Here is a 27647-nt window from a genome sequence, read left to right on the forward strand (position 1 = left end):
GTGTGAAACTAGATACTCTGCTTAGGTTGCTGGGTAATGCTGAAGCCTGCCGTACCATCCCTTCCATTGTACCTGGATTACATAGAGGACTTTGTCCAATCGTTTTAAAACGTTTCTAGAAAAGTTTTTGATTCTTCTGTGAAGTAGTTTGATTTTATTCAGCTGTTTATAGTTTTAGCTCTTTCTACAAAAGTGGATGAGAGCCCATAAACTAAATTTTCAGCCCCACATGCGTTTTCCTTGAGCTGCAAATTTGGCTATATATACAGGTCCTTCTCAAAAAATTAGCATATAGTGTTAAATTTCATTATTTACCATAATGTAATGATTACAATTAAACTTTCATATATTATAGATTCATTATCCACCAACTGAAATTTGTCAGGTCTTTTATTGTTTTAATACTGATGATTTTGGCATACAACTCCTGATAACCCAAAAAACCTGTCTCAATAAATTAGCATATCAAGAAAAGGTTCTCTAAACGACCTATTACCCTAATCTTCTGAATCAACTAATTAACTCTAAACACATGCAAAAGATACCTGAGGCTTTTATAAACTCCCTGCCTGGTTCATTACTCAAAACCCCCATCATGGGTAAGACTAGCGACCTGACAGATGTCAAGAAGGCCATCATTGACACCCTCAAGCAAGAGGGTAAGACCCAGAAAGAAATTTCTCAACAAATAGGCTGTTCCCAGAGTGCTGTATCAAGGCACCTCAATGGTAAGTCTTTTGGAAGGAAACAATGTGGCAGAAAACGCTGTACAACGAGAAGAGGAGACCGGACCCTGAGGAAGATTGTGGAGAAGGACCGATTCCAGACCTTGGGGAACCTGAGGAAGCAGTGGACTGAGTCTGATGTGGAAACATCCAGAGCCACCGTGCACAGGCGTGTGCAGGAAATGGGCTACAGGTGCCGCATTCCCCAGGTAAAGCCACTTTTGAACCATAAACAGCGGCAGCACTGGACTGTTGCTAAGTGGTCCCAAGTACTTTTTTCTGATGAAAGCAAATTTTGCATGTCATTCGGAAATCAAGGTGCCAGAGTCTGGAGGAAGACTGGGGAGAAGGAAATGCCAAAATGCCTGAAGTCCAGTGTCAAGTACCCACAGTCAGTGATGGTGTGGGGTGCCATGTCAGCTGCTGGTGTTGGTCCACTGTGTTTCATCAAGGGCAGGGTCAATGCAGCTAGCTATCAGGAGATTTTGGAGCACTTCATGCTTCCATCGGCTGAAATGCTTTATGGAGATGAAGATTTCATTTTTCAGCACGACCTGGCACCTGCTCACAGTGCCAAAACCACTGGTAAATGGTTTACTGACCATGGTATTACTGTGCTCAATTGGCCTGCCAACTCTCCTGACCTGAACCCCATAGAAAATCTGTGGGATATTGTGAAGAGAAAGTTGAGAGACGCAAGACCCAACACTCTGGATGAGCTTAAGGCCGCTATTGAAGCATCCTGGGCCTCCATAACATCTCAGCAGTGTCACAGGCTGATTGCCTCCATGCCACGCCGCATTGAAGCAGTCATTTCTGCAAAGGATTCCCGACCAAGTATTGAGTGCATAACTGAACATTATTATTTGATGGTTTTTTGTTTGTTATTAAAAAAACACTTTTATTTGATTGGATGGGTGAAATATGCTAATTTATTGAGACAGGTTTTTTTGGGTTATCAGGAGTTGTATGCCAAAATCATCAGTATTAAAACAATAAAAGACCTGACAAATTTCAGTTGGTGGATAATGAATCTATAATATATGAAAGTTTAATTGTAATCATTACATTATGGTAAATAATGAAATTTAACACTATATGCTAATTTTTTGAGAAGGACCTGTATATGAATTTACCTGGCTTCGTTGGGCCACTGCCACGGAGGGTCAACATTCATGCACAAGATTTTCAAGAGCCTGCTGTGATGCCACTCTTACAGATCATTGTATTCACATCCATGAAAACACGATTAGTCTTGGTGAACACAACAGCTCCACAACTAGTCCCCCACTATTTTGCATATTCATGGCCAAATTGACAAAAAAAATGATTTTAAGGAAATTTAATGAGGATGAATCACTGAAAAGAGGCATGTTTGAATCAATCTATAGAGTGCATTAAAGACATGGGGCAGGTTGTGGGAGACATGGGCAAGCTGTCAGGTTCCCTTATAACCCCTTAATGACCGAGCCAATTTTGACCTTAATAACCAAGCCAAATTTTGCAATTCTGGCCACTGTCACTTTATGTGATAATAACTCTGGAACACTTCAACATATCCCACTGATTCTGTTTCTTTCATGACATGATGTACTTCTTGATAGTTGTTCTAAAATTTATTCAATATGGCTTGCGTTTATTTGTGAAAAAATTGGAATTTTGGAAAAAAAATTAAAATTTTCAAACTTGTTACTCTTATGCCCTTAAATCAGAGAGTGGTGTCACACAAAATAGTTAATACATAACATTTCCCACATGTCTACTTTAAATCAGCACAATATTTGAAACATTTTTTTTTTTGTTAGGAAGTTATAAGGGTTAAAAGTTTAACAGCGATTTCTCATTTTGTTAACAAAATTTCCCAAACCATTTATTCTAGGGACCACCTCACATTTCAAGTGACTTTGAGGGGCCTATGTGCCAGAAAATACCCCCAAATGACACCATTCTAAAAACTGCACCCCTCAAGGTACTCAAAACCACATTCAAGAGGTTTATTAGTTCTTCAGGTGCTTCACAGGAACTGAAGCAAAAAAAAAAAGGAAAATGAACATTTCATTTTTTTCACGAAAAATGTACTTTAGATCTAAACTTTTTTTTTATTTTCAAAAGGGTAACGGTTGAAAATGCAACCCAAATTTTTTTGTGCAATTTCTCCATTCTGAGCACGGCAGGGCTTAGAAGGGAAGGGGCACTATGTGACTTTTTTAATGTAAAATTTGTTGGAATAATTAGCGGATGCCATGTTGCGTTTGGAGAGCCCCTGATATGCCTAAACAGTGGAAAACCCCCACAAATGACACCATTTTGGAAACCACACCCCTAAAGGATTTTATCCAGGTGTATAGTGAGCATTTTGAACCCACAGGTTTGACACATAATTTGATAACATTAAGTCATCATATTGAATATGTTCATTAGTGTTGAGAACAAGGGCTCGCTACTCCAGTTTGCATCGGGTGCATGGGTATGCACCGAATATCGCGGGTGCTTGAATGACATGCTGGAGTCCCCGCCTCACATGTTTAGCAGCTGTTAGGCTGCTTTCACACATCAGTTTTTGGCCATCAGGCACAATCCGGCAAATTTTTTAAAAAATGGATCCGGCAAAAGTTGGCACTGGATCTGTTTTTTTCTCATAGGCTTGTATTAGCGCTGGATTCCGACAGATGGCCTCAAGTTTCATCCGTTTTTTGCCGGATCCGTCAAAAATTTGTTTTCTGGTGGCCGGAGAAAATAGACATATGAACGTATTTTCTGTCCATCGAAAAAACGTACAGTGAAGGATCCAACGAAAAACGGATGAAACGTGAGGTCAAATGATGGAATCCGGCAATGGATTCCGTTTTTAAAACAATTCATGCATTTTCCAAACAACCATGCATTTTCCATTCTGGTCTCTCTCGCGCTCTCTCTCTCCTCCCCTCCCAGAATCAAAAATAGCTGGCAGATCCACATACTTGGATCAAGCAAAAAAATGGATCCGTTGCATCAGTTTTTCACAATTTGCAACGGATCTGTTTTTTTTCCAAAATTCTACGGATTATGTCTGATTGCAAAAAAATGGTGTATGAAAGCAGCCTTAAACACCCAAAAAAGCCATGTGGGCATCTACGATACTCTGTTCACATCCGAGCACCCGATGCAAACTCCAGTAGCGAGCACTTGCGCTCAACGCTAGCAGTCATATCGTCTTTTTTTTTTTACTTTTGAAAGAAAAACAATTCTAACCCCAGCCCTAACACAGTCTTAACCCCACCCCTAACATAAAACCTATCCCCAACCCTAACTCGAACTGTAAAGAATGGGAAAATATAAAAATATTTTATATTTTTTTAATCTAACTAAGGGGGTGACTAAGGGGGATTTGATTTACTATTTTTTTTCCTTTGATCACTGTGATAGACCCTATCTCAGTGATCAAAAGGAACCAATAGGAAAAATGCCATATTATTGCCGGGTGGCAGCCGGCAGTTCTTGGCGGCCGCACTGCGCGTGCACCCACTTTTTTTTTGCCAGGAACTGTAAAGAATGGGAAAATATAAAAATATTTTATATTTTTTTAATCTAACTAAGGGGGTGACTAAGGGGGATTTGATTTACTATTTTTTTTCCTTTGATCACTGTGATAGACCCTATCTCAGTGATCAAAAGGAACCAATAGGAAAAATGCCATATTATTGCTGGGTGGCGGCCGGCAGTTCTTGGCGGCCGCACTGCGCATGCACCCACTTTTTTTTGCCAGGAAGAGGACGCCGACCAGGGGACAGATCAGGAGGGGCCCGCGGATGGCGGGGGTACCGGGAGGTGTCTTGTCTGAGATGTATATCATGACATTAAAAGAGATAAATCATTGAAACAGCGGGCACACTTATTTTTTGTGATCGCCGTAATTCAGTGAAAATCCTGCCCTGATCATGTTGATCATGTTGAGACCATGGAGATTTTTCGACTCTGGGGGGCACTAAAGTCTTTTAAAATGGCGATGAGGGAATAAGTACACTTAGTGGCTGCCGTTTTAATGCATATCGGCGGTCGCTAAGGGGTTAATTATGTTTCAATTTTTGCAGATGACGCCAACCTATGTAGTATAATGCAGTCCATGGAATATGTTCATAAGTTACAAGCTGACTTGGACAACATGAGCGTTTGGACATCCACTTGGCTTATGAGGTTTAATGTAGATAAATGTAAACTTTTGCATCTAGATTATGAATAATATGCGGGCACCATATGCTCTAGGGGTAAAAGGATCTGGGTATACTTGTCGATCACAGACTAAATAGCAGCATACAGTGTCAATCAGCAACTTCTAAAGCCAGCAAGATATTATCAAGTATTAAAATAAGCATGCACTTGTGGGACGAGGTATAATACTACCACTTTAATAAACATTAGTGTGACCTCATCTGGAATATGCAGTTCAATTCTGGGTACCATTTCATAGAATAGATGCCCTAGAGCTAGAAAAGTCCAAAGAAGAGCCCTAAAACTGATAAAAGGGCATGATGGGACTTGGTTATGAGGAAAGTTTAAATAATTGCATAAATTTACTCTTGAAAAGAGATAACTTGTCCATAAATGGCCCATCCAAAAATATGATCGAATTAAGTTTATTGTAAAACCTCTTAAAAACGGAGTCTGTCTGGAGAAAAAATGGTTCAATCGCCATTGTAGACAAGGATTCCTTACCATAAGCACTGAATGGTCACAGAGGGTTGATTTTAAGAAATTATTAGAAAAAATAACAAAAACTTATTTAAATGTGTAAAATTCATGCTCTGAATGCTGATCTAGTCGATCAACAGTTGGGATCAGAAGGGAAAAGCTTTCATTTTTGGGGCAAACTGATTGAACCTCTACTGCATTCCCTTTACCCTTTTCCATCTCTTGGTTGAATATGATGGATATGATTTTTTTCAGCTAAGTAACTCTTTGGTTGTGAGATGAAAATCAGTAGTGTATTTCAGTTTTTGAAGGTCATTGTGTTTTTCCTCCGTAACTTATCTCTGATGTTTAATTTTGTTGCATTTTTCCTTCCTGAAAACAATAATTGCTTTTGGTACAGTCTCAAGGTTGTTTAGTCTAGATGAAGCTTGCAAAAGAATATTGTTCATACTGCTGCATCTCTTACAAATATGTTTTACTCTCTAATATTTTGGAAATACTATTGAAAATTACCGTACTAAGATTTGTTCTTCTAAGGAAAGCAGTGGATGCTCTGTAATTGGTTTGTAATATTCATCTTCTATGCATATTCATATAAAACTTACTGTATACACAATAAAACTGGAACTGACTCTGGTTTTGACTGATGAAAATAATGTTGTTGTTTTTTTTAAGAAAAATCATGATATGTTATAAAATGAAAAAAGATCCAAAAATTTGACAGCGTTTTTGGGACTACATTATAAGTAACTGTTTTGAAGAATTTCTTTTATAATCTCTTAATTGAGGAGCTCTTTATAAAATCATTTTTTCCCAAATCCCATGATCTGGGTTTCTTCTGTTCTCCCCTTTGTGTTCTCCCCTATGTTTGCCTTGTCAGGTTTCAGGAATTTGGTTTTAAACCTAGTTTAGGAAAATACCCACAACTTGGAAGTGAAGACAAGGACCGTGGAAAGAGATCTACTGCTCCCTCTTTTTTCACATTAGTCTTACCTTATCTACAGCTAGACTCTCTTAGGGATGCCAGACCATATGTATTGCATTGTGTCCTAGAAAACTTATAAGACTTTCTTTCCCAAAGCCTTGTTTTGACTTGGGGAAGAAAATGCCATAATGTTTGTGCATTTTTTTAAAGCGCTTTTTTATAATTTTTTTTTATACAAATGTGCTCTTTTCCTATAGAGGAGATTCTGGAAATACATACAAGCACACCACACTTACATTAAAAAAATTGCCAAAAACCTGAAGAAAGTGTTAAAAGTGAAAAAAATGCTAGCTGAATCTGTTCTAAATGACCTCAAAGAAGGTTTATACTACAGATGGAATGTTCTTTAAAAAGTCATAGAACTTTGGTTTAATTGTGATATTGGAGATATATCTAATTAGAGAGATTTCTTGATTTGCTGCTTTATTTTTTCAAGAGGGGTTGATCACTGAATTTTTGAAATAAATATCAACCTGGAGCGATTAGCAAGAGATCTAGTATCAGTGGGTCCTCGGTGATGAATGCCACCTAAATTGGACAAGTTACCGTACTAGACACAAATAGTTGCCCATACCCATGAGCTTCTGTGCCTCTGTACACATTGAAAACCTCAAGTTTCTTACCGAAATTTTGGAACCCCTTCATTCTGCACATTAGCCAGGTTCCTGGAGGTTAGTCTTCCACTAATGAGAAATACTGATGACTATTACTTGACTAAAGGTACCGTCACACTAAGCGACGCTGCAGCGATACCGACAACGATGTCGATCGCTGCAGCATCGCTGTTTGGTCGCTGGAGAGCTGTCACACAGACAGCTCTCCAGCGACCAACGATCCCGAAGTCCCCGGTAACCAGGGTAAACATCGGGTTACTAAGCGCAGGGCCGCGCTTAGTAACCCGATGTTTACCCTGGTTACCGTTGTAAATGTAAAAAAACAAACACTACATACTTACATTCCCAGTGTCTGGTCATGTCCCTCACCTTCAGCTTCCCGCACTGACTGAGCGCCGGCCGGAAAGTACAGCGGTGACGTCACCGCTGTGCTTTGCTTTTCGGCTGGCCGGTGCTCACTAGTCAGTGCGGGAAGCTAACGGCGGGAAACATGACCAGAGACCGGGAATGTAAGTATGTAGTGTTTGTTTTTTTACATTTACAACGGTAACCAGGGTAAACATCGGGTTACTAAGCACGGCCCTGCGCTTAGTAACCCGATGTTTACCCTGGTTACCAGTGAAGACATCGCTGGATCGGCGTCACACATCGCGATGTCATTCAGCGATGTCAGCGGGAGATCCAGCGACAAAATAAAGTGCTGGACTTTCCCCAGCGACCAACGATCTCCCAGCAGGGGCCTGATCGTTGGTCGCTGTCACACATAACGATTTCGTTAACGATATTGTTGCTACGTCACAAAAAGCAACGATGTCGTTAACGATATCGTCATGTGTGACGGTACCTTAACAAAGTCCCAGCTAACTCATTTAAGAAAACTATATTGGGGGATCCCACAGGTTATGATGATTTTTTCTCTCCCTGGAACCAATATTGTTATCTATCATATCTGGAATCTATAATATAACGCTGGGAGCGTCACTGTGTCCGAAGCCTTTATAGACTGCGCAGGCGCAAGCGCCGGCGCAGTCTGGGCCTCACAGAGTGACGCTCCCGGGAGATCGCGGTGTGCGTTCACACTGAACGCACACCGCGATCTCCAACAGAGAGGCAGGGACCGCCAGGAGGGTGAGTATCGGCCATATTCACCTGTCCTGCGTTCCACCGCTGAGCGCCGCCATCTTCCTGGTCTTCGGCCTGTGACCTGAACAGTCACAGCCAGGAGACCGGGAAGATGGCGGCGCCCAGCGGTGGAACGCAGGACAGGTGAATATAGTAAGTGCTGGGGGGCCTGAGCTGGCGGCGATATCGGCACCTGACCCCCACAGCGCGCCGGTGTCCCCGCCTGCTCAGGCCCCCCAGCACTCGGCGCCGAGCGGGTCAGAGGCAGTATGGGGACGCAGGATGGAGCAGCACATAAGGATGGGGACGCAGGATGGAGCAGCACATAAGGATGGGGACGCAGGATGGAGCAGCACATAAGGATGGGGACGCAGGATGGGAGCAGCACATAAGGATGGGGACGCAGGATGGAGCAGCACATAAGGATGGGGACGCAGGATGGAGCAGCACATAAGGATGGGGACGCAGGATGGAGCAGCACATAAGGATGGGGACGCAGGATGGGAGCAGCACATAAGGATGGGGACGCAGGATGGAGCAGCACATAAGGATGGGCATGCAGGATGGAGCAGCACATAAGGATGGGGACGCAGGATGGAGCAGCACATAAGGATGGGGACGCAGGATGGGAGCAGCACATGACAGGATGGGGACGCAGGATGGAGCAGCACATGACAGGATGGGGACGCAGGATGGAGCAGCACATGACAGGATGGGGACGCAGGATGGAGCAGCACATGACAGGATGGGGACGCAGGATGGAGCAGCACATAAGGATGGGGACGCAGGATGGAGCAGCACATAAGGATGGGGACGCAGGATGGAGCATCACATAAGGATGGGGACGCAGGATGGGAGCAGCACATAACAGGATGGGGACGCAGGATGGAGCAGCACATACCAGGATGGGGACGCAGGATGGAGCAGCACATGACAGGATGGGGACGCAGGATGGAGCAGCACATAAGGATGGGGGCGCAGGATGGAGCAGCACATAAGGATTGGGACGCAGGATGGGAACAGCACATAACAGGATGGGGACGCAGGATGGAGCAGCACATACCAGGATGGGGACGCAGGATCGAGCAGCACATGACAGGTTGGGGACGCAGGATGGAGCAGCACATGACAGGATGGGGACGCAGGATGGAGCAGCACATGACAGGATGGGGACGCAGGATGGAGCAGCACATGACAGGATGGGGACGCAGGATGGAGCAGCACATAAGGATGGGGACGCAGGATGGGTGCAACACATAACAGGATGGGGACGCAGGATGGAGCAGCACATGACAGGATGGGGACGCAGGATGGAGCAGCGCATGACAGGATGGGGACGCAGGATGGAGCAGCACATGACAGGATGGGGACGCAGGATGGAGCAGCACATACCAGGATGGAGACCATATACCAATATAAATGCTCGCCACCCGGGCGTAGAACGGGTTCAATAGCTAGTAATTAAATATCAACATAAGGAGATTTCTGTGATAATATATATTACAATGTTTCTGATCTTCATTTGTACTATTGATTTATAGGAAGAAAAGGAGTAGATATTATTTAGTAAAGTATTTAATTGTGCTTTTGGATGTAGCTCGTGTATACATCTGTATTTTGCTTGAATATTCTGACATAATGAAGTATATAACCCATAAGTGTTTGGATTACTTTCTTGACTTGCCTCCCCGTCATACATTGTGAGTTCTTCTTGATTGAAATGTGCAGTGAATGAGACATCCTGTCTGTCACATGCCAAGAATGTGTCAAAGGATTCTAGATCAATGACACCATGTTTGTTGTAGACGGAGACAGTGACAAGTTCGATTCTACAAGGACAGGATAATACACTGATTGCAGACTTGTTGTAATAACTCTTCGAATATTACATTTCCATTTTATTAAACTACTAACACACTTTTGTGTTCTGCTTTTTTACACACCGTTCTGATTTGTTAGAATAACGGCAACTTGCTAGAACATTGCTAGTCATGTAGATTTCTCTTCAGCCAGAAGTTGTAGGTAATTTGGATGTTGGGGCCATTTCATTTACACTGTACTGAACAATATGGGGCAGGTTCATCAATCAGTATGCGGCCAGGTGTATGACTGAAAACACACACCGGCATGTTGTGCAAAAATGTTGAGATATTTTGGTATTTTCACACAAGTCCTGGTTCCACCAAAGTGAGTAGAGCATGGTTGTGTGCCTGTATTCCGGATCCATCGCAAGTTACATGGCATAACTTTCGCCAGAAATTTTACCTTACTAGAGTAACATTTCTAGTGAGGCGCACACTACTAATCCACTAAGTGGCATTTACCTCTTAATGAATTCAGCACATTCTTCTCCACTGTAACCGTAATTAAGACTAGCATGTACAACGCCAGTCTAAACTAATTGGCCACTATGTCTTTATTTTTGTGGGCTGTCCCCTGAACGTGTAGCCTGGGCAAGTTGAACAACGTGCTTTGGGCCGTAGTGAATGGTGTCAATTAAAACGTTAGCTCGGCGCGCAAGCAATAAGCGCTCACCCAGCTTCAGATCCCGAAAAATGGAAACGCTATAGGTCTCGGAATATGGCGCCTTTTTTTTTGTTTTGCAAACTTGGAATTTTTTTTCACCACTTGAATACAAAGAACCTAGACATGTTTGGTGTCTGTGAAATCGTAATGACCTGCAGAATCGTAATGGCAGGTCATTTAGTGAACATGGTAGACTTGCACTTTTTTGGCAATTTACCGCACTTAGAATTTGTTTTCCCGTTTTCCAGTACACAATATGGGAAAAGCAATGGTGTTGTTCAAAATATAAAACTCGTCCCTCAAAAAAACAAGCCCTCACATGGCCATATTGACGGAAAAATAACAATATTTTGGCTCTGAGAAGAAGGGGAGCAAAAAACAGAAATGCAAAATGGAAATACCTCTGGTTCTTAAGGGGTTAAACCTAAGTAAAAGAATGAAAGAATACTCCCAGGTCCCACACATCGACTGGGAGCATTGCATGTCAGATGCCGGCTGGAGCTTCGCAAGGACGTTCCATGAGAAAACAAAGCCTGGACTGTAGCTAGGGGCTGCAGCTGTATTCACCTTCTATGTTTGCCTTGTCAGGTTTCAGGAATTTGGTTTTAAACCTAGTTTGAACTTTGTGTCTTTGGACTTTAACTGTGACCTTCTATCAGAGGAAATGTAATGAGGCTACACGATAGTAACACATATGGCCATGTTATACCCTGAGAGCGCTCCCATTTTATATAAGCAACTGGATAGCTAGATGATTCACTTAATCCAAACGATGCTGGTTGTTGAGGACCCCAATAATCCATCTACAGAAGAACACGTACATACTGTATGTTTAAAAATGTACATATACTGGTGGGACAGGGTGTCTACACATGGGTGCATCGCCATAAGGACAAGGCAACTCCCACCCTCCTGGAGCATTCAGAATTGGCGCTATAGAAGGGCGCTTGCTCTCATCAACTCGACTTGATCATGGTTACCCATTCATTTACAATTGCCGGAAAAGCGGGAATGGCTGACCACACATGATCATGTCTGCTGCACATCTACAAGGGAGCAGTCAGGCTCCTGCCATAGTCGCTAATTGGCAGTGCCTGTTGACATTCACCTAATGTGTATGCCCAGCCTAAGTAAGTGATGCGTATTACTGGGCAGCGTCTGGGAGAGGCGCCATCTCATTGCCTTAGGTTGCCTAACAGGGCTGCGTTTTATAAATTCTAGTCTCTATTTTCTGTGTAAATGAAAATATACTGTTTATCTGGATCTTATTCAGGCACTGGATAATAGGTTGCGTTCTCATATTCCTTATATTTCCATTGGGGTGGAGAGCGATGGAAAGAACATTTTTGAAATTTTCAAATTAAAGAGACTTTCTTGTCTAAGAAGAATTATCTGCAGTTGTGTGTGATGCACATACTCACAATTCCTGTGTGTTCCCCTTGGAAGTAAGTGGTGATTTGACCACAGGAACCCGAATACCTGGAGCGCTCCTGATGATCAGCTGTACGGTGCCACATCTGCATGTATCGCGGCTGTGTGACATTCACAACACCCAGGCTCTCCATGCAGGGTGACTGTCACATGCCCGCGACACATACAGCTACGGGGCCGGACACCTGATTACCAGGAGTGCTCCAGGTATCCTGGTTCCTGCTGCAGATTCTTCGGTAAGCGCTATAGCTTGCTGAATAAGGGGGAGCTGACGATATTTGCTCATGTTTACTCATGAATATGGAGGACTATATCGCAGCAGATTTACTAGTCTGCTAGTGATAATCTCCTACTGTTTTATCAAAACTACAGCAAGCAGCCCAGTACGTGACACTGCTGGAATCAGGGTTTTTGTCTTTACATTATGCTACTCTCAGATTAGGTGGCAAAAACCTGATGACATTCCTATTAAGATTTAGACACAAGTGTGTGCATTGGTAGTTGTTCTTACCCTTTAGGTCTCTTTTTGGGGCTGTATGGGGACTCTACTTGCATTTTGTTACCAACGTTTAGAATTTTAATATTTACCCAAGTGTGGGAACCAAGGAGTGTACTAAAAGCAAATTAGGCTGCTGCCATTGAAGTGATTGCCCAGGTAATTCTTCTTTACGGGACATAAGGGATCATTTTGACCCAATTAATGAGAATGGCTGCTTTCATTGGTCAGTATTTTTGTCAGTAGTTTGCATTGGTATTTGTCAGCAAAAAAATGAGTTACATGCTTCCATTATATTTTCTATAAAGGGTCTGCTCATGGTTTTGGCTTCCAGCCATAATTATAGAAATGCAATTATGTGAAAGTGAATGACAATGGTGAATGCCAATGGTGAATGGCAAAGTTGAATTGCAATGGTGAATGGCAGAGGTGAATGGCAGAGGTGAATGGCAATGGTGAATGACAATGGTGAATGGCAAAGGTGAATGGCAGTGGTGAATGGCAGTGGTGAATGGCAGAGGTGAATGGCAGTGGTGAATGGCAGTGGTGAATGGCAATGGTGAATGGCAGTGGTGAATGGCAGTTGTGAATGGAAATGGTGTGACAGTGGTGAATGGCAGTGGTGAATGGCAGTGGTGAATGGCAATGGTGAATGGCAGTGGTGAATGGCAGTTGTGAATGGAAATGGTGTGACAGTGGTGAATAACAGTGGTGAATGGCAGTGGTGAATGGCAGTGGTGAATGGCAATGGTGAATGGCAGTGGTGAATGGCAGTTGTGAATGGAAATGGTGTGACAGTGGTGAATAACAGTGGTGAATGGCAGTGGTGAGTGGCAAGGGTGAAGGGCGGAGGTGAATCGCAATGGTGAATGCCAGTGGTGAATGGCCGTGGTGAATGGCAGAGGTGAATGGCAGAGGTGAATCACAATGGTGAATGGCAGTGGTGAATGGCAATGGTGAATGGCAGTGGTGAACGGCAATGGTGAATGACTGGTGAATGGCAATGGTGAATGGCAATGGTGAATGGCAGAGGTGAATGGCAGTGGTGAATGGCAGTGGTGAATGGCAATGGTGAATGGCAGTGGTTAATGGCAATGGTGAATGGCAGTGGTGAATGGCAGTGGTGAATGGCAGTGGTGAATGACAGTGGTGAATGACAGTGGTGAATGGCAATGGTGAATGGCAGTGGTGAATGGCAACGGTGAATGGCAGTGGTGAATGGCAATGGTGAATAGCAGTGGTGAATGACAGTGGTGAATGGCAGTGGTGAATGGCAGAGGTGAATGGCAATGGTGAATGGCAGTGGTGAATGGCAGTGGTGAATGGCAATGGTGAATGGCAATGGTGAATGGCAGAGGTGAATGGCAGTGGTGAATGGCATTGGTGAATGGCAATTGTGAATGACAGTGGTGAATGGCAATGGTGAATGGCAATGGTGAATGGCAGTGGTGAATGGCAATGGTGAATGGCAGTGGTGAATGGCAATGGTGAATGGCAGTGGTGAATGGCAGTGGTGAATGGCAATGGTGAATGGCAGTGGTGAATGGCAGAGGTGAATGGCAGTGGTGAATGGCAGTGGTGAATGGCAGTGGTGAATGGCAGTGGTGAATGGCCGTGGTGAATGGCAGAGGTGAATGGCAATGGTGAATGGCAGTGGTGAATGGCAGTGGTGAATGGCAATGGTGAATGGCAATGGTGAATGACAGTGGTGAATGGCAGAGGTGAATGGCAGTGGTGAATGGCAATGGTGAATGGCAGTGGTGAATGGCAGTGGTGAATGGCAATTGTGAATGACAGTGGTGAATGGCAATGGTGAATGGCAGTGATGAATGGCAGTGGTGAATGGCCGTGGTGAATGGCAGAGGTGAATGGCAGTGGTGAATGGCAGAGGTGAATGGCAATGGTGAATGACATTGGTGATTGACAATGGTATATTCAAGTGTTACAGATTCTGCAAATCCAACACATATTTTACTAATGAACCCTTGGAATGAGCCCAAGGGTGATACCCAGACTTTTGCTGCAGATATTCCTCATAAGTGCCTGTAGATCCGTAATATTTTTTTTTTGCTCGATCTGATTGTTGAATTGATTGCGGATTTGATGAGTATCGCTTTAGAATCATTCAAATTCTCATCAAATCCTTAAGTGTCTGAAGATATGAAACTGCTCCTGTTTGATACTGTATCTTTTTAGACCAGGGGTCTCAAACTTGGTTGGGTATATGGGCTGCATATAGGAAATGTTTTCATTTGGTTGGCCGCATTCTTTGAAGGACAAAGTGACATTGTTAGTGATACATTTTTTTTCTATATACCATTTTTGCCATGTTTTTAAATTTTTTTTTAGAACTTGGGTAATGATGGATGTGGTGATAATAAATGCAAATTGCCTCTTCAGAGAAAAAGAGGACTTGAACTCTATAGCGCCACCTGTTGAAAGTAGCGATCCTACAAGTCACAATCAACTCTTTAATGAGTCTTGCAATATGACTTAGGATAAAAGCCAAATCAGTATCTCAATTCGCAGACACGGTGTTTTGGACTGGTGGCCCTCGTCAGTGCGAAGCATGAGAACTAGGCTAGGTGAATGTGCACTCATATTGTAGTTATGACCCCATATTGTAGTTATATCCCCATCCAGCTCCCTATATTGTGTATACAGTATGTCCCCATCAAAGTTCTCATATTGTAGTCATGTCCCCATATCCAGGTCCCCATATTGTAGTCACTTCCCTATCCAGGTCCCCATATTGTAGTTATGTCCCTAGGTTTTAGTAGGGGAAAATAGAAAAAAAAGTGAAGCAAAGAATTTGGTCAATTCTGTACTAATATCCCCCATCCTGGTATATATATGTCCCCAATTCAGGTATGCATGGCCTACTCATCCCCATCCTGGTATGCATGGCCCCCTCTTCCCTATCCTGATATACATTGCCCCATTAGAAAAACATAAAAAAGCATAAACCATTCTACTTACCTTCCCTGGACTCCCTTGCAGCATTTTGTTCTGATGCAGCTGATTTATGCTTGTAGGCAGCACATGGCAGTGACGTCATGCACTGCTTACAAGCAGAGGACAGCTGCTGGAATTTTCACTGCTCCACATGCCCTGGACTATAGGAGTGGAGAGCAGTGAATATTCATTGATCTGTAATAGTGGGCACAGTAGCCGGCTTCCTGCGGTGGGGCGTTCACGTGTGCTCACTTCTTAAAGTGGAACCTGTCACCCCCCCCCCAGGCGTTTGTAACTAAAGGCCCCTTCACATTAAGCGACGCTGCAGCGATACCGACAACGATCCGGATCGCTGCAGCGTCGCTGTTTGGTCGCTGGAGAGCTGTCACACAGACAGCTCTCCAGCGACCAACGATGCCGGTAACCAGGGTAAACATCGGGTAACTAAGCGCAGGGCCGCGCTTAGTAACCCGATGTTTACCCTGGTTACCATCCTAAAAGTAAAAAAAAATCAAACACTATATACTTACCTACAGCCGTCTGTCCTCCAGCGCTGTGCTCTGCACTCCTCCTGTACACCTGTCACACACGCCGATCCAGCGATGTCAGCAGGAGTCCAGCGACGAAATAAAGTTCTGGACTTTATTCAGCGACCAACGATCTCCCAGCAGGGGCCTGATCGTTGGTCGCTGTCACACAGAACGATTTCATTAACGATATCGTTGCTACGTCACAAAAAGCAACGATATCGTTAACAATATCGTTATGTGTGAAGGTACCTTAAAAGAGCCACCTTGTGCAGCACAAATGCTGCATTCTGACAAGGTGGCTCTTTTAGCTATTGGTGCTGTAACTTCAGAAATCATCCATTTTATAATTTGTCCCAAATACCTTGAATCAGTCCTGGAGGCAGGTCTTTCCCCCCCTGCTGCAAACGCAGCACCGCCGTCACTCATGTCCTCTTGGCGCCGGGCGCCGCCTCCTCAGCGCTGTTTTCAAATGCGCCTGTGCGGCCGCCCTACCCGAGATCCCACCCTGCAGTGTCTTCTGATTTATTTCACTGCAGGGCTGGGATTCCTGAGCATGCGCAGTGCATATCTAAGCCTCTCACTCATCTCCTTCCGCCTTCGACAGAGTGTTCAGCGCATGCCCAGGAATCCCAGCCCCGCAGTGAGAATAAATCAGAAGACACCTCGGGGCGGGATCCTGGCCAGGGCGGCCTCACAAGCGCAGTCAGCTAAACTGCAAATGAGGACAGAGGACGGGCAGCGCTCACTGCACATGCCCAAGGCATGAGAAAAGAGCGCAGGACCTGGCTTATTTGAAAACAGCACTGAGGAGGCGGCGCCAAGAGGACAAGAGTGACGGCGGTGCTGCGTTTGCAGCAGGGGGGGAAAGACCTGCCTCCAGGACTGATTCAAGGTATTTGGGACAAATTATAAAATGGATTATTTCTGAAGTTACAGCACCAATAAATAAAAGAGCCACCTTGTGAGAGTGCAGCATTAGTGCTGCACAAGGTGGCTCTTTTAGTTACAAACGCCTGCGGGGGGTGACAGGTTCCCTTTAAGGGAATGAATATTCACTGCTCTCTACTCCCATAGGTGTAGAGAGCAGTGAATATTAATTCACTTTAGTAGCGGGCACACGTGATCGCCCGGCTTACTGTGCCCGCTGTTATAGAGAAATTAATGTTCACTGCTCTCCACTTCCATGGGCATGGAGAGTCGTGAATATTGACTTCTCTTTAGTAGCGGGCACAGGGGTTAGCTGCGGCAGGTGGCTCTTGCCTCCTGTGACCCGCAGCTCCACCGCTGCCGCTCTCCCACCTCCCCCCACAGCAGGTACATCATTTCAATTGAATGTTTGTCTAAGGATGCACATTCAGCTGAAATAAAACGCTGCCATCGGTGAATCCCCTGAACCGGGCAGGGATGCCAAGGGGTCTACAGTGCCTGAGGGCCGCATGAGGCAGCCTAAGGGGCCACAAGTGTTTGAAACCCCTGCTTTAGACCATGGCTAAGATTTCCCAGTATGTGTGTAAAAACCTACGTATGCTTTAAAATATCATTGTAAGCCAAAAGGAAATGACAACTTCATACATGTAAATCTGATACAAACTAATCTGGCTGTATGCTATACTGGCTTGTAGGGTCAGTAGGCTCATTTGGATATTAATCAGTGATGCAAAATGTGTCGTTGGAAGAGTGATAAATCACCATGATAGTCCGTGTACTATAACTACACATGATTATCAGCAGAAAGTATCTAAACTATAAGCGCTTTTATTTCTACAACTACACATCCGCCAATAATCATTACTTTTTACTGTAGAAGATACATACTGTATATTCAGGGTTGAATGTAATAAAGCCAGTAGACTGCTGCCTTCGTTTTTGTGTTCAACAGTTGAAGGACCCCATCAATCATTTTATCCTTTTGTGCTGTCATTTTGTCTAGACTTAATCATTAACTACACATAATTTATGGCTGATGTGAATTTCCGCTGGTGTTAGTGAATTTTCTGGGTAAAGTACTATGTTAGTAGGTGGCAGCGAAAATGTAGCAGCTGACAAGTGTACTGTGTGTCAAGTGTGAACAGCAAGGCCTGGGAGCCATGTGCGGCTAGTAGCACCTAACCAGAATGTAAGCCTCCTGATTCCTGTGTTGCACCCCATTGAAGTACATAGTCTCCTTCATGGAGTGCACACACCGGGAGAGTGACCACATTCTTCCCATAGGTGGGAGTCCTAAAGCTGACGCCGCCTCTTTTCAGACATACATAGTCCATACTTCCAATATTTAATAAATGTAATACTCCTTCGCACCCCTGGGATTGGTTTAGTCATAGAATGTGGCACGTGGACCAGAAAGTTTCTGCACCATTGATAAGGGGTCACATAGTATATTACCCAGTAATTAAAGGTGTTGTCCGGCCTTGTGGTGAAAGTCACTCTTCGTGACTGCAGACTCCTGAATCCTTACAGTACACATGCACTGTACACTGTCAGGTTTCTCCCGTGTCGCTACCAAGAACAGGCGGTCATGTGACCACATGTATGTGATTTTGATAACATGTGGTCACATGCCGACTAGACATACTCAGCCTCACTCAATACATGTGAATTAAGTTAGGCAGAGCACATTTAGTCGGAATGTGGCTGGAATTATGCAAATCACATTTTTCAGGTCATATGACCGCCAGTCTCGGGAGAAACCTGACAGTGTACATTGCGTATCTTGTAAGGATTCAGAAGTCTGCAGTGAATGCAGACTTTCACCACAAGACCTGATAACTCCTTTAATAGAAATGCATTTCATTGCGTAAAATGGCTCTGGAGACCTGTTCTTACCACTGCAATGAAAAGATTGTAGCAGTACTTACTTTACTTGTTGGGGGTTCTTAGACATTGGTGAGGTTCAGTATCTGTATGTAGGATGCAACTCATGGCGCACAATATATACAAGGGTACACTTATAAAATATTGTCACACATTGTAGTACTAGCTTTGGATGTGATCAAACATTTTTCACATACAATACCTCTTTAATTAATACTTGCTAATCCAAAATATCAGCAATCGGCTAAAGACAGGCCAGACTTGCCATACATTTAGGAATGATGAAATTTCACATATATGATCAGACCCCTGACGAAGCATTATAGAAACGCGCGTCGGGGGTTTGGAGGGTGAGCGTCACCATATCCCTATTATTACATGCACTATTTGCACCTTACATTACTTATTGTATAGGACTTTCACATTGTTGGCACCTCAATTTAGACCTTTTCTACTCTTCATGTATTTTAATTAATTACGTTTCCATTTCCTAACTGCAACTTACTGTATACATTCCACTTCATTTTTGGAACAGTCCACTATCTGCTACCTTATTTCACCTGTGACAGACATTAAGGTATTTGCATTCTTTTGCTCAGGTGTCATTTTGTATTGCTTTGTTCTATGGAACCATTTTTCCGCTTTGGCTCACCCACCATTTTTGGTCTGTTTGTTACGTTGGATATTTACTCTTTTTAAATGATTATTTACATAGTAACATAGTAACATAGTTAGTAAGGCCGAAAAAAGACATTTGTCCATCCAGTTCAGCCTATATTCCATCATAATAAATCCCCAGATCTACGTCCTTCTACAGAACCTAATTGTATGATACAATATTGTTCTGCTCCAGGAAGACATCCAGGCCTCTCTTGAACCCCTCGACTGAGTTCGCCATCACCACCTCCTCAGGCAAGCAATTCCAGATTCTCACTGCCCTAACAGTAAAGAATCCTCTTCTATGTTGGTGGAAAAACCTTCTCTCCTCCAGACGCAAAGAATGCCCCCTTGTGCCCGTCACCTTCCTTGGTATAAACAGATCCTCAGCGAGATATTTGTATTGTCCCCTTATATACTTATACATGGTTATTAGATCGCCCCTCAGTCGTCTTTTTTCTAGACTATATAATCCTAATTTCGCTAATCTATCTGGGTATTGTAGTTCTCCCATCCCCTTTATTAATTTTGTTGCCCTCCTTTGTACTCTCTCTAGTTCCATTATATCCTTCCTGAGCACCGGTGCCCAAAACTGGACACAGTACTCCATGTGCGGTCTAACTAGGGATTTGTACAGAGGCAGTATAATGCTCTCATCATGTGTATCCAGACCTCTTTTAATGCACCCCATGATCCTGTTTGCCTTGGCAGCTGCTGCCTGGCACTGGCTGCTCCAGGTAAGTTTATCATTAACTAGGATCCCCAAGTCCTTCTCCCTGTCAGATTTACCCAGTGGTTTCCCATTCAGTGTGTAATGGTGACATTGATTCCTTCTTCCCATGTGTATAACCTTACATTTATCATTGTTAAACCTCATCTGCCACCTTTCAGCCCAAGTTTCCAACTTATCCAGATCCATCTGTAGCAGAATACTATCTTCTCTTGTATTAACTGCTTTACATAGTTTTGTATCATCTGCAAATATCGATATTTTACTGTGTAAACCTTCTACCAGATCATTAATGAATATGTTGAAGAGAACAGGTCCCAATACTGACCCCTGCGGTACCCCACTGGTCACAGCGACCCAGTTAGAGACTATACCATTTATAACCACCCTCTGCTTTCTATCACTAAGCCAGTTACTAACCCATTTACACACAATTTCCCCCAGACCAAGCATTCTCATTTTGTGTACCAACCTCTTGTGCGGCACGGTATCAAAAGCTTTGGAAAAATCGAGATATACCACGTCCAATGACTCACCGTGGTCCAGCCTATAGCTTACCTCTTCATAAAAACTGATTAGATTGGTTTGACAGGAGCGATTTCTCATAAACCCATGCAGATATGGAGTTAAACAGTTATTCTCATTGAGATAATCCAGAATAACATCCCTCAGAAACCCTTCAAATATTTTACCAACAATAGAGGTTAGACTTACTGGCCTATAATTTCCAGGTTCACTTTTAGAGCCCTTTTTGAATATTGGCACCACATTTGCTATGCGCCAATCCTGCGGAACAGACCCTGTCTTTATAGAGTCCCTAAAAATAAGAAATAATGGTTTATCTATTACATTACTTAGTTCTCTTAGTACTCGTGGGTGTATGCCATCCGGACCCGGAGATTTATCTATTTTAATCTTATTTAGCCGGTTTCGCACCTCTTCTTGGGTTAGATTGGTGATAAATTTAATTTAATAAAGATTTTTGTTCATTTTTTTATCCATTTACTTTTTTCTTGGTTTTGCATGTGATTGTTGCTTTTGGGACTTGCATTTTGGTCAGGGTTACAACCCTTGTCTCTTGCTACATGTTGGCCGACAGGCTCCATGCATCTCGTTTATATAGGACACCTGCAGGATCAGATGTGGTGTTGATATACCTTGAACCTTTTTTTCTTTTGGATTTGTAATTTTCAACTACTATGTATAGCTTGCTTCTAATGGTTGCTTTGGTTTCTTCACAGGCTTTAAATCGGGGCATAGCAGCCGTTAAAGAAGATGCCATTGAGATGCTTGCCAGCTATGGCCTGGCATATTCCCTAATGAAGTTCTTTACCGGTCCTATGAGTGACTTCAAGAATGTCGGGCTTGTATTTGTGAATAGCAAGAGGGATCGGACAAAGGCTGTACTATGTATGGTGGTGGCCGGCATTGTGGCCGCTGTCTTTCATACCCTCATAGGTATGTACACTATATTGCTTTTGGTTATTACAAATGTAAGAAGAAAACTACACGTTGATGTCATGTGATTTCCGTTTTAAAGAGGACCTGTCACTAGATTATGTAAGAGTGATTCTGGAATAGTTTTATTTTTCTGTACCACTCCACATGGTAATATAGGTCACCCAATGTACAAATGTCTCCATTAGCAAGAAGGGACAATTCTGGTCTCAGGAAAACACATGGAGCCACGCTACAGTCATCTCCTTTTATGTAGGCGTTTGCTTTTTCCCCTCCGTACAAACATTTCGGCACCCCAAATTATGTCTCTCAATGCTTCATTGGGGGGCACAGAAAGAATGGGTAATATGCTGCCACCTGGAGGCTGACTCTAAGAATACATCTTTAAAATAAAAAAAATGTCTGCTCTTCCCCAAGTCTACACCTGTTCAGCTGATATCCACCTGTTCAGTTTAGCTTAATGTTCAGTCCACATCTTTGCGTATCTCTTACCTTTGTATCGATGGATGCAAGTCTTAGCAGCAGAAGGGTAGTGCAAGCGCAGTTGATGGAGTAGTCAACTGGGGAATTGCTATTCTACCCTCTGCAATACTGTTGTAAGTTGTCTCAATGACTGCATTAGGACATCCCAAGGTTTCTGTGTCCTCCAATAAAGCTTCCGACAAAACAGAATTTTTGGTACTCACCATAAAATCTCTTTTTCGTAGATTTTTTGGGGGACACTGCATCCTCCCTTGTTTGGGTGGTCTTGGTTTTACTCCTCCCACTGCTTTTGCACTAACTGAATAGCTGGATGTCGGATGTTCATATATAGGCTGTTGAGGAGGAGCAGACTTTCCAAGATTTATTCTTAGGCCGGAGTCACACTAGTGTAGAATACGGACGAGTGCTATGCGAGAAAACCTCGCATAGCACTCGGACCAGTGTTACTCTATGGGGCAGCTCACATTACCGTATTTTTTCTCAGTCGTATTCAAAGTGCGAGTGAAATCGCATCATGCTGTGATTGTACGCGTATATTGTCCGAGACGCACCAATGCAAGCCTATGGGTGTGAGAAAAACTCAGACACCACACAGACCATCTGTGTGACTTGCGAGAAATACGCACATATTTTCCTCATTTCAGCCCATTGAGCCATTAATTTCAATGGGGAATATCAGTGAGAAATGTAAAGCCATACACAAATACATGGGTGGGAGAAAATCGCATCATCGCAACAACAGCGCCAACAAACAGGCAATTCATGCATGTGTTACAGCTGTTGAGCAGCCGCGAGACATGCAGTCGTGTGGACTCGAACATATTGTTCGAGCACGCGGTAGACAATCGGTTAGCACCCAAGCATGTTCGGTTAACACCTTATTTGATCACGTGTGCTCATCACTAGGAGTAGCTTATACAGGGTGGAGCGCGGTAATTTGCTTTTTTGCACTGCATGCTGTGGCGGCACTGTCGGTCGAAGAGAGGGGAGAGTGGGTGTGGCTTACAGTGGCTGATGGGAGATTTGTATTCCTCTGCCTTTCAGTTGCCATCATGCAGTGGACACGTGAGGAGAGGTCATTTTGTGTTGAAGCGTATTTTTCAAATGCCCACTCGATCATTGCAGTGCAGCGTGCTTTTCGTTTACAATTCGCTGTTCCTCCACGCGGACGTGTTCCTGGACGGCAATCAATTGTAAATTGGGTGAATGCATTCAGAACAGCAGGGAATGTGTCATGTGTACGAAGGGGACTTGAGAGAAGGATTACAACACCACAAAACATCGAGAGAGTTAGAGCAGCAGTACTGCAATCTCCGAAACGCTCTGCTCGGAAGCAATCATTTGCTCTTGGCATTTCAAGACGTTCTCTCCACCGGATTCTTCATGATGAACTGAATTTTCACCCGTATAAAATGTGCGTGGTCCAACATTTGTCAGCATGGGACTATTTGACACGGCGGACCTCTTGTGAAGACATGTTAGCAACGATACATGATTCCAACAGGATGGTGCCACTGCACACACAGCGAGGGTTACCATGAATTGTTTGAGGCAAATGTTTCCTGGACGGCTTATCTCTTTGAGGGGAGATGTGAACTGGCCAGCACGCTCACCAGATTTAGCCCCATGCGATTTTTTCCTTTGGGGTTACCTGAAGTCTAAGGTGTATATCAACTGTCCCAACACCTTGGAAGACCTAAGGAACAATATTGAAGCTGAAATTGGCAGAATACCAGTGGACATGCTTGTTAGAGTTCATGAAAACTTCAGAAAACGTATGCAGCAGTGTGTGGATAGCGAAGGTCGACATTTGCCAGATACACTATTTAAAACCATGTAATTTAAAAATTCCATTACTGTTCAGTATAATTAAAATATAAAATAAATTTTTCTAATGATCATAATTTTTTTATTTCATTCCCAAATCAGCAAATTACCGCGCTCCACCCTGTACAATAACAACCAAATACAGCACCTTTTATCCCCTCTACGACACGACTGTTTTTTGATTCGCCAGCATCAGAGAAGAAAAAGCAAATGCCCACGGAAAAGTTCTGCGGTATACGTCCAGTTGGTTGAAGAAAAAATGTGAATATCTAGCACCGGAGGACATGACTTTGGAACAGAGAGACACAAAAATAAGAAAAACTGTTCTAGAATCAGTGGTGCAGCACCAATTAGAGGAGATGCTCAGTTTAAGTAAAAAAATGATCCAGTGAAAAGTCCTCTTTAACCCCTAAATGACATACACTTTCATCATAGGCTGCTAAGGAAAGTATGAAGCAGACTCATTTGCTGAGCCGCTTCATACCAGGCCGTTGCTGGCTCTGTTACATAGTCGGCATCTGCCTCTAACTACAGCAACCTGAGCGCGCTCTGATCACTGCAATTTAACCACTTAAATTCTTCCATCAATATCCTGACAGTGATATTTAGTGTCCGTGTATCCCAGAATGGGATCAATAAAAACATTATCATCTCAGTGCAGAATAAACAAGTCCTCACCCAGCAATATGGATAGAAAAATAAAAAATGAAAATGGCAGCACAAACAAATATATATATACGGTATATTTTTTGCAAATTTCTGAACTTTTTTTCTCCAATAAAATAATACGCAAAAGCTGGAAAAGTTTTGTATTGCTGTACTCAGTGTCCTGAAGAATCATTTAGGTATGCCATTTTTATATCACATTAAATGCTGTAAAAACAAAACCCAAAATAAAATGGCAGAATTTTTTTTTTCTCAATTTCGCTGCACTTGGAATTTTTTCCTGGTTTATGTAGTATATTTTTTTGAAAAATGAACGGTGTAGTTCAAAACTAGAACAGCGGCGCAGTCATGCTGTCGTCATATGGAGCGCACTGCACCCTAAGCACACAGGAAGCCGGGTGCCAGTGGAGCGGTGCGCTCCCAAAGACCTATCGTGAGCATAATCTTTCAATATACTGAAACTTTCTTACAAGAAGTGTGACCAAATTCCCAAATTTGTTTCCAGCGAACTGTCTTGTAGCTGTATTTTGTTTATGGCAGTCTGTTTTTTCTGTCCAGTAGTCACCTGCAAACTGACCATGTACTTTTCCATGCAATCCCAGCATATAGTGACCTGGGATATTACATCATTAACAAGCTTCACCATGTGGACGAGTCTGTGGGGAGTAAAACGCGGAAGGCCTTCCTGTACCTGGCAGCCTTCCCCTTTATGGACGCCATGGTGAGCATTGTTGTATTATATTTCTACGTTTTCTTATCATCTTGTTCTAGATTTGGTATTAGCAGTACACTGTGGAACACTTAGATCGTTAGATCGCGATTCCTCAAGACTGGTATTTTGTACACAGATCTTGATAAAGATCTTGCTGGAGTTTCATTAGGAGCCGCGCATCTCTTTATGACTTTGGCTTTTCTTTTAGGTGTCATGTACGAACGTGCTATACATGCTATACATACATATTGGGTTTGAGTAGATTTTTAGAGATTTTAGCATTTTTTAAATTTGGCAATATGTATAATGTTGTGGTTGTCAACTACAGTATAATCACCCAGTTCATCCCTGTGTGTCATAACACAGCCTTATTATACATTGTTAGGCGCTGCATGATTGAAAACTTTCATTACCCTTTTTTTTTTGTTTATAAGGGTTGTCCACTACTAGGGCAACCCATCCTTAAACTAAATGTTCGACTCCGATAAAATAATAAAACCTACCCTCCCCTCCCATGGCGGTGCCATTCCCATGGTGTCAGCACTCGCTCTCCCTGGGGCCGTGATGCGGTTGTTATGCCACGTGACGCCGGCGCCCAGTCAGCGCTTTCATCACTGTCTCCGCCTCTGGACAAACTGAGCATGAAGAGGAAGCCAGGGATTAGCTGCAGCCTGAACTTCCTCTTCCTGTTAAGTTTTTCTGAAGGCAGAGACGGTGACGCCAGCTCTGATTGGGCGCTGAACATCACGTGTCATTCCACCGCATCACAGCCCCGGGACCGCGAATGCCGACACTGCTGGAACGGCGCCGGCACTGGAGGTGAGTATAGGCTTTATTATTTTATCAGGGCTGAACATTTAGTTTAACAAGGGGTTGTCCTAGTAGTGAACAACCCCTTTAAGGGCTCGTTCAGACGAGCGTATTAAACGTCCATGTGCTGTGTGTGTGCCAAATGGATAGCATTTGGACAGCACACTGACTAATGCAAGGCTATGTGGTAGTTCACATGAACGTTTTTACACACGTACCCATGGTCTGCGTGTAAAATTCACAGCATGCACTGTTTTGATCTGGATTTTATATCGGTCTTGCCTATTTCAAGTCAACGGGTGAGCAAAGAATGGCTCACATATGTATTACCATCACTACATCGTGCGATTTTCATTTATCTATTACAAGTGTTAACATTGGGAACTGTATTTGTCTACTATTTATGAAATTGTTCATGTAAACACTGGACGCCATACACGTGTACAATACAGATATACGGGTAGCACATGTACATAAAAAACAGGCACACGGATGACAAGACAAATGAAAATGCCAATCGGTAGTGAAAAGTCAAAGACGTGAATTTTCTTTGGTAAATTGACAATGCTTACCTGTCCTGATTTTTCTTTTTTTCTTCAAGGCCTGGACACATGCTGGCATTTTACTGAAGCACAAATATAGCTTTCTAGTTGGATGTGCCTCCATCTCTGATGTCATAGCACAGGTGTGTATGTTACATTGAGCTCATCTGTGATGTTATAGCCCAGATAGAGATAGGCTTTTGAGTTCATATCTGCCATAGCGCAGGTGAATATGTAGAATTTTCTTTTATGTTAGAGAACAAGTCATGGCCGAAAGTGTTGGCACCCTTGAAATTGTTTCAGAAAATGAAGTATTTCTCCTGAAAAATCATTTCAATTACACATATGTTGTTATACACATCTTTATTTCCTTCTTGTCTATTGGAACAACATACAAAAAAAAGAGACAAAAAGGCAAATTGGACATAATTTCACACAAAAGCCCCAAAATAGGCCAGACAAAATTGTTGGCACCCTCAACTTAATATTCGTTTGCACATCCTATGGAATAAATAACTGAAATCAATCGCTTCCTATAGCCATCAACAAGCTTCTTACACCTCTCAACTGGAATTTTTGACATCTCACGATGCTAGCGGGGATCTCACCGAGGTCACCGCAGTTCAGCCCGGCTGGGAATGCAGCCTCTGTGACTGGAGGTAAACTCGATGAAGTCACTGCTGGTCACTGAAGCTGTGCAGCTCATTCACCAGTAGTTCTCACCATGGAAGGTCGCATCTTGGCACCGTCCAGGTTGAAAAGTGTTTTTCCCCCAGACATGGATTGCGATGTGGGACAGGATAACAGAGAGGTGAGGGATATTTTCGTTTTATTACAAGAGAACGAGGGCTTCGGTGGAATAGGCGTCAGGTGAGTATAACTGTGTTTGTTATTTTTTA

The 27647-nt window shown here is 43.2% G+C and overlaps 1 protein-coding gene across 1 annotated transcript in view; it reads left to right on the top strand.

Annotated features, from left to right (window-relative positions):
• Positions 1–27647, top strand: part of ANKH (ANKH inorganic pyrophosphate transport regulator) — a 153141-nt gene that overhangs the window by 57687 nt on the left and 67807 nt on the right. The window contains exons 2-4 of the mRNA XM_069730598.1: positions 21492–21708; positions 25287–25405; positions 26808–26891. Of these exons, the coding sequence (XP_069586699.1) occupies positions 21492–21708; positions 25287–25405; positions 26808–26891 (420 nt within the window). The remainder of the gene's footprint in view (positions 1–21491; positions 21709–25286; positions 25406–26807; positions 26892–27647) is intronic.

This window comes from Ranitomeya imitator, chromosome 6 (assembly GCF_032444005.1).
Source record: "Ranitomeya imitator isolate aRanImi1 chromosome 6, aRanImi1.pri, whole genome shotgun sequence".
NCBI classification, from domain to species: Eukaryota; Metazoa; Chordata; class Amphibia; order Anura; family Dendrobatidae; genus Ranitomeya; species Ranitomeya imitator.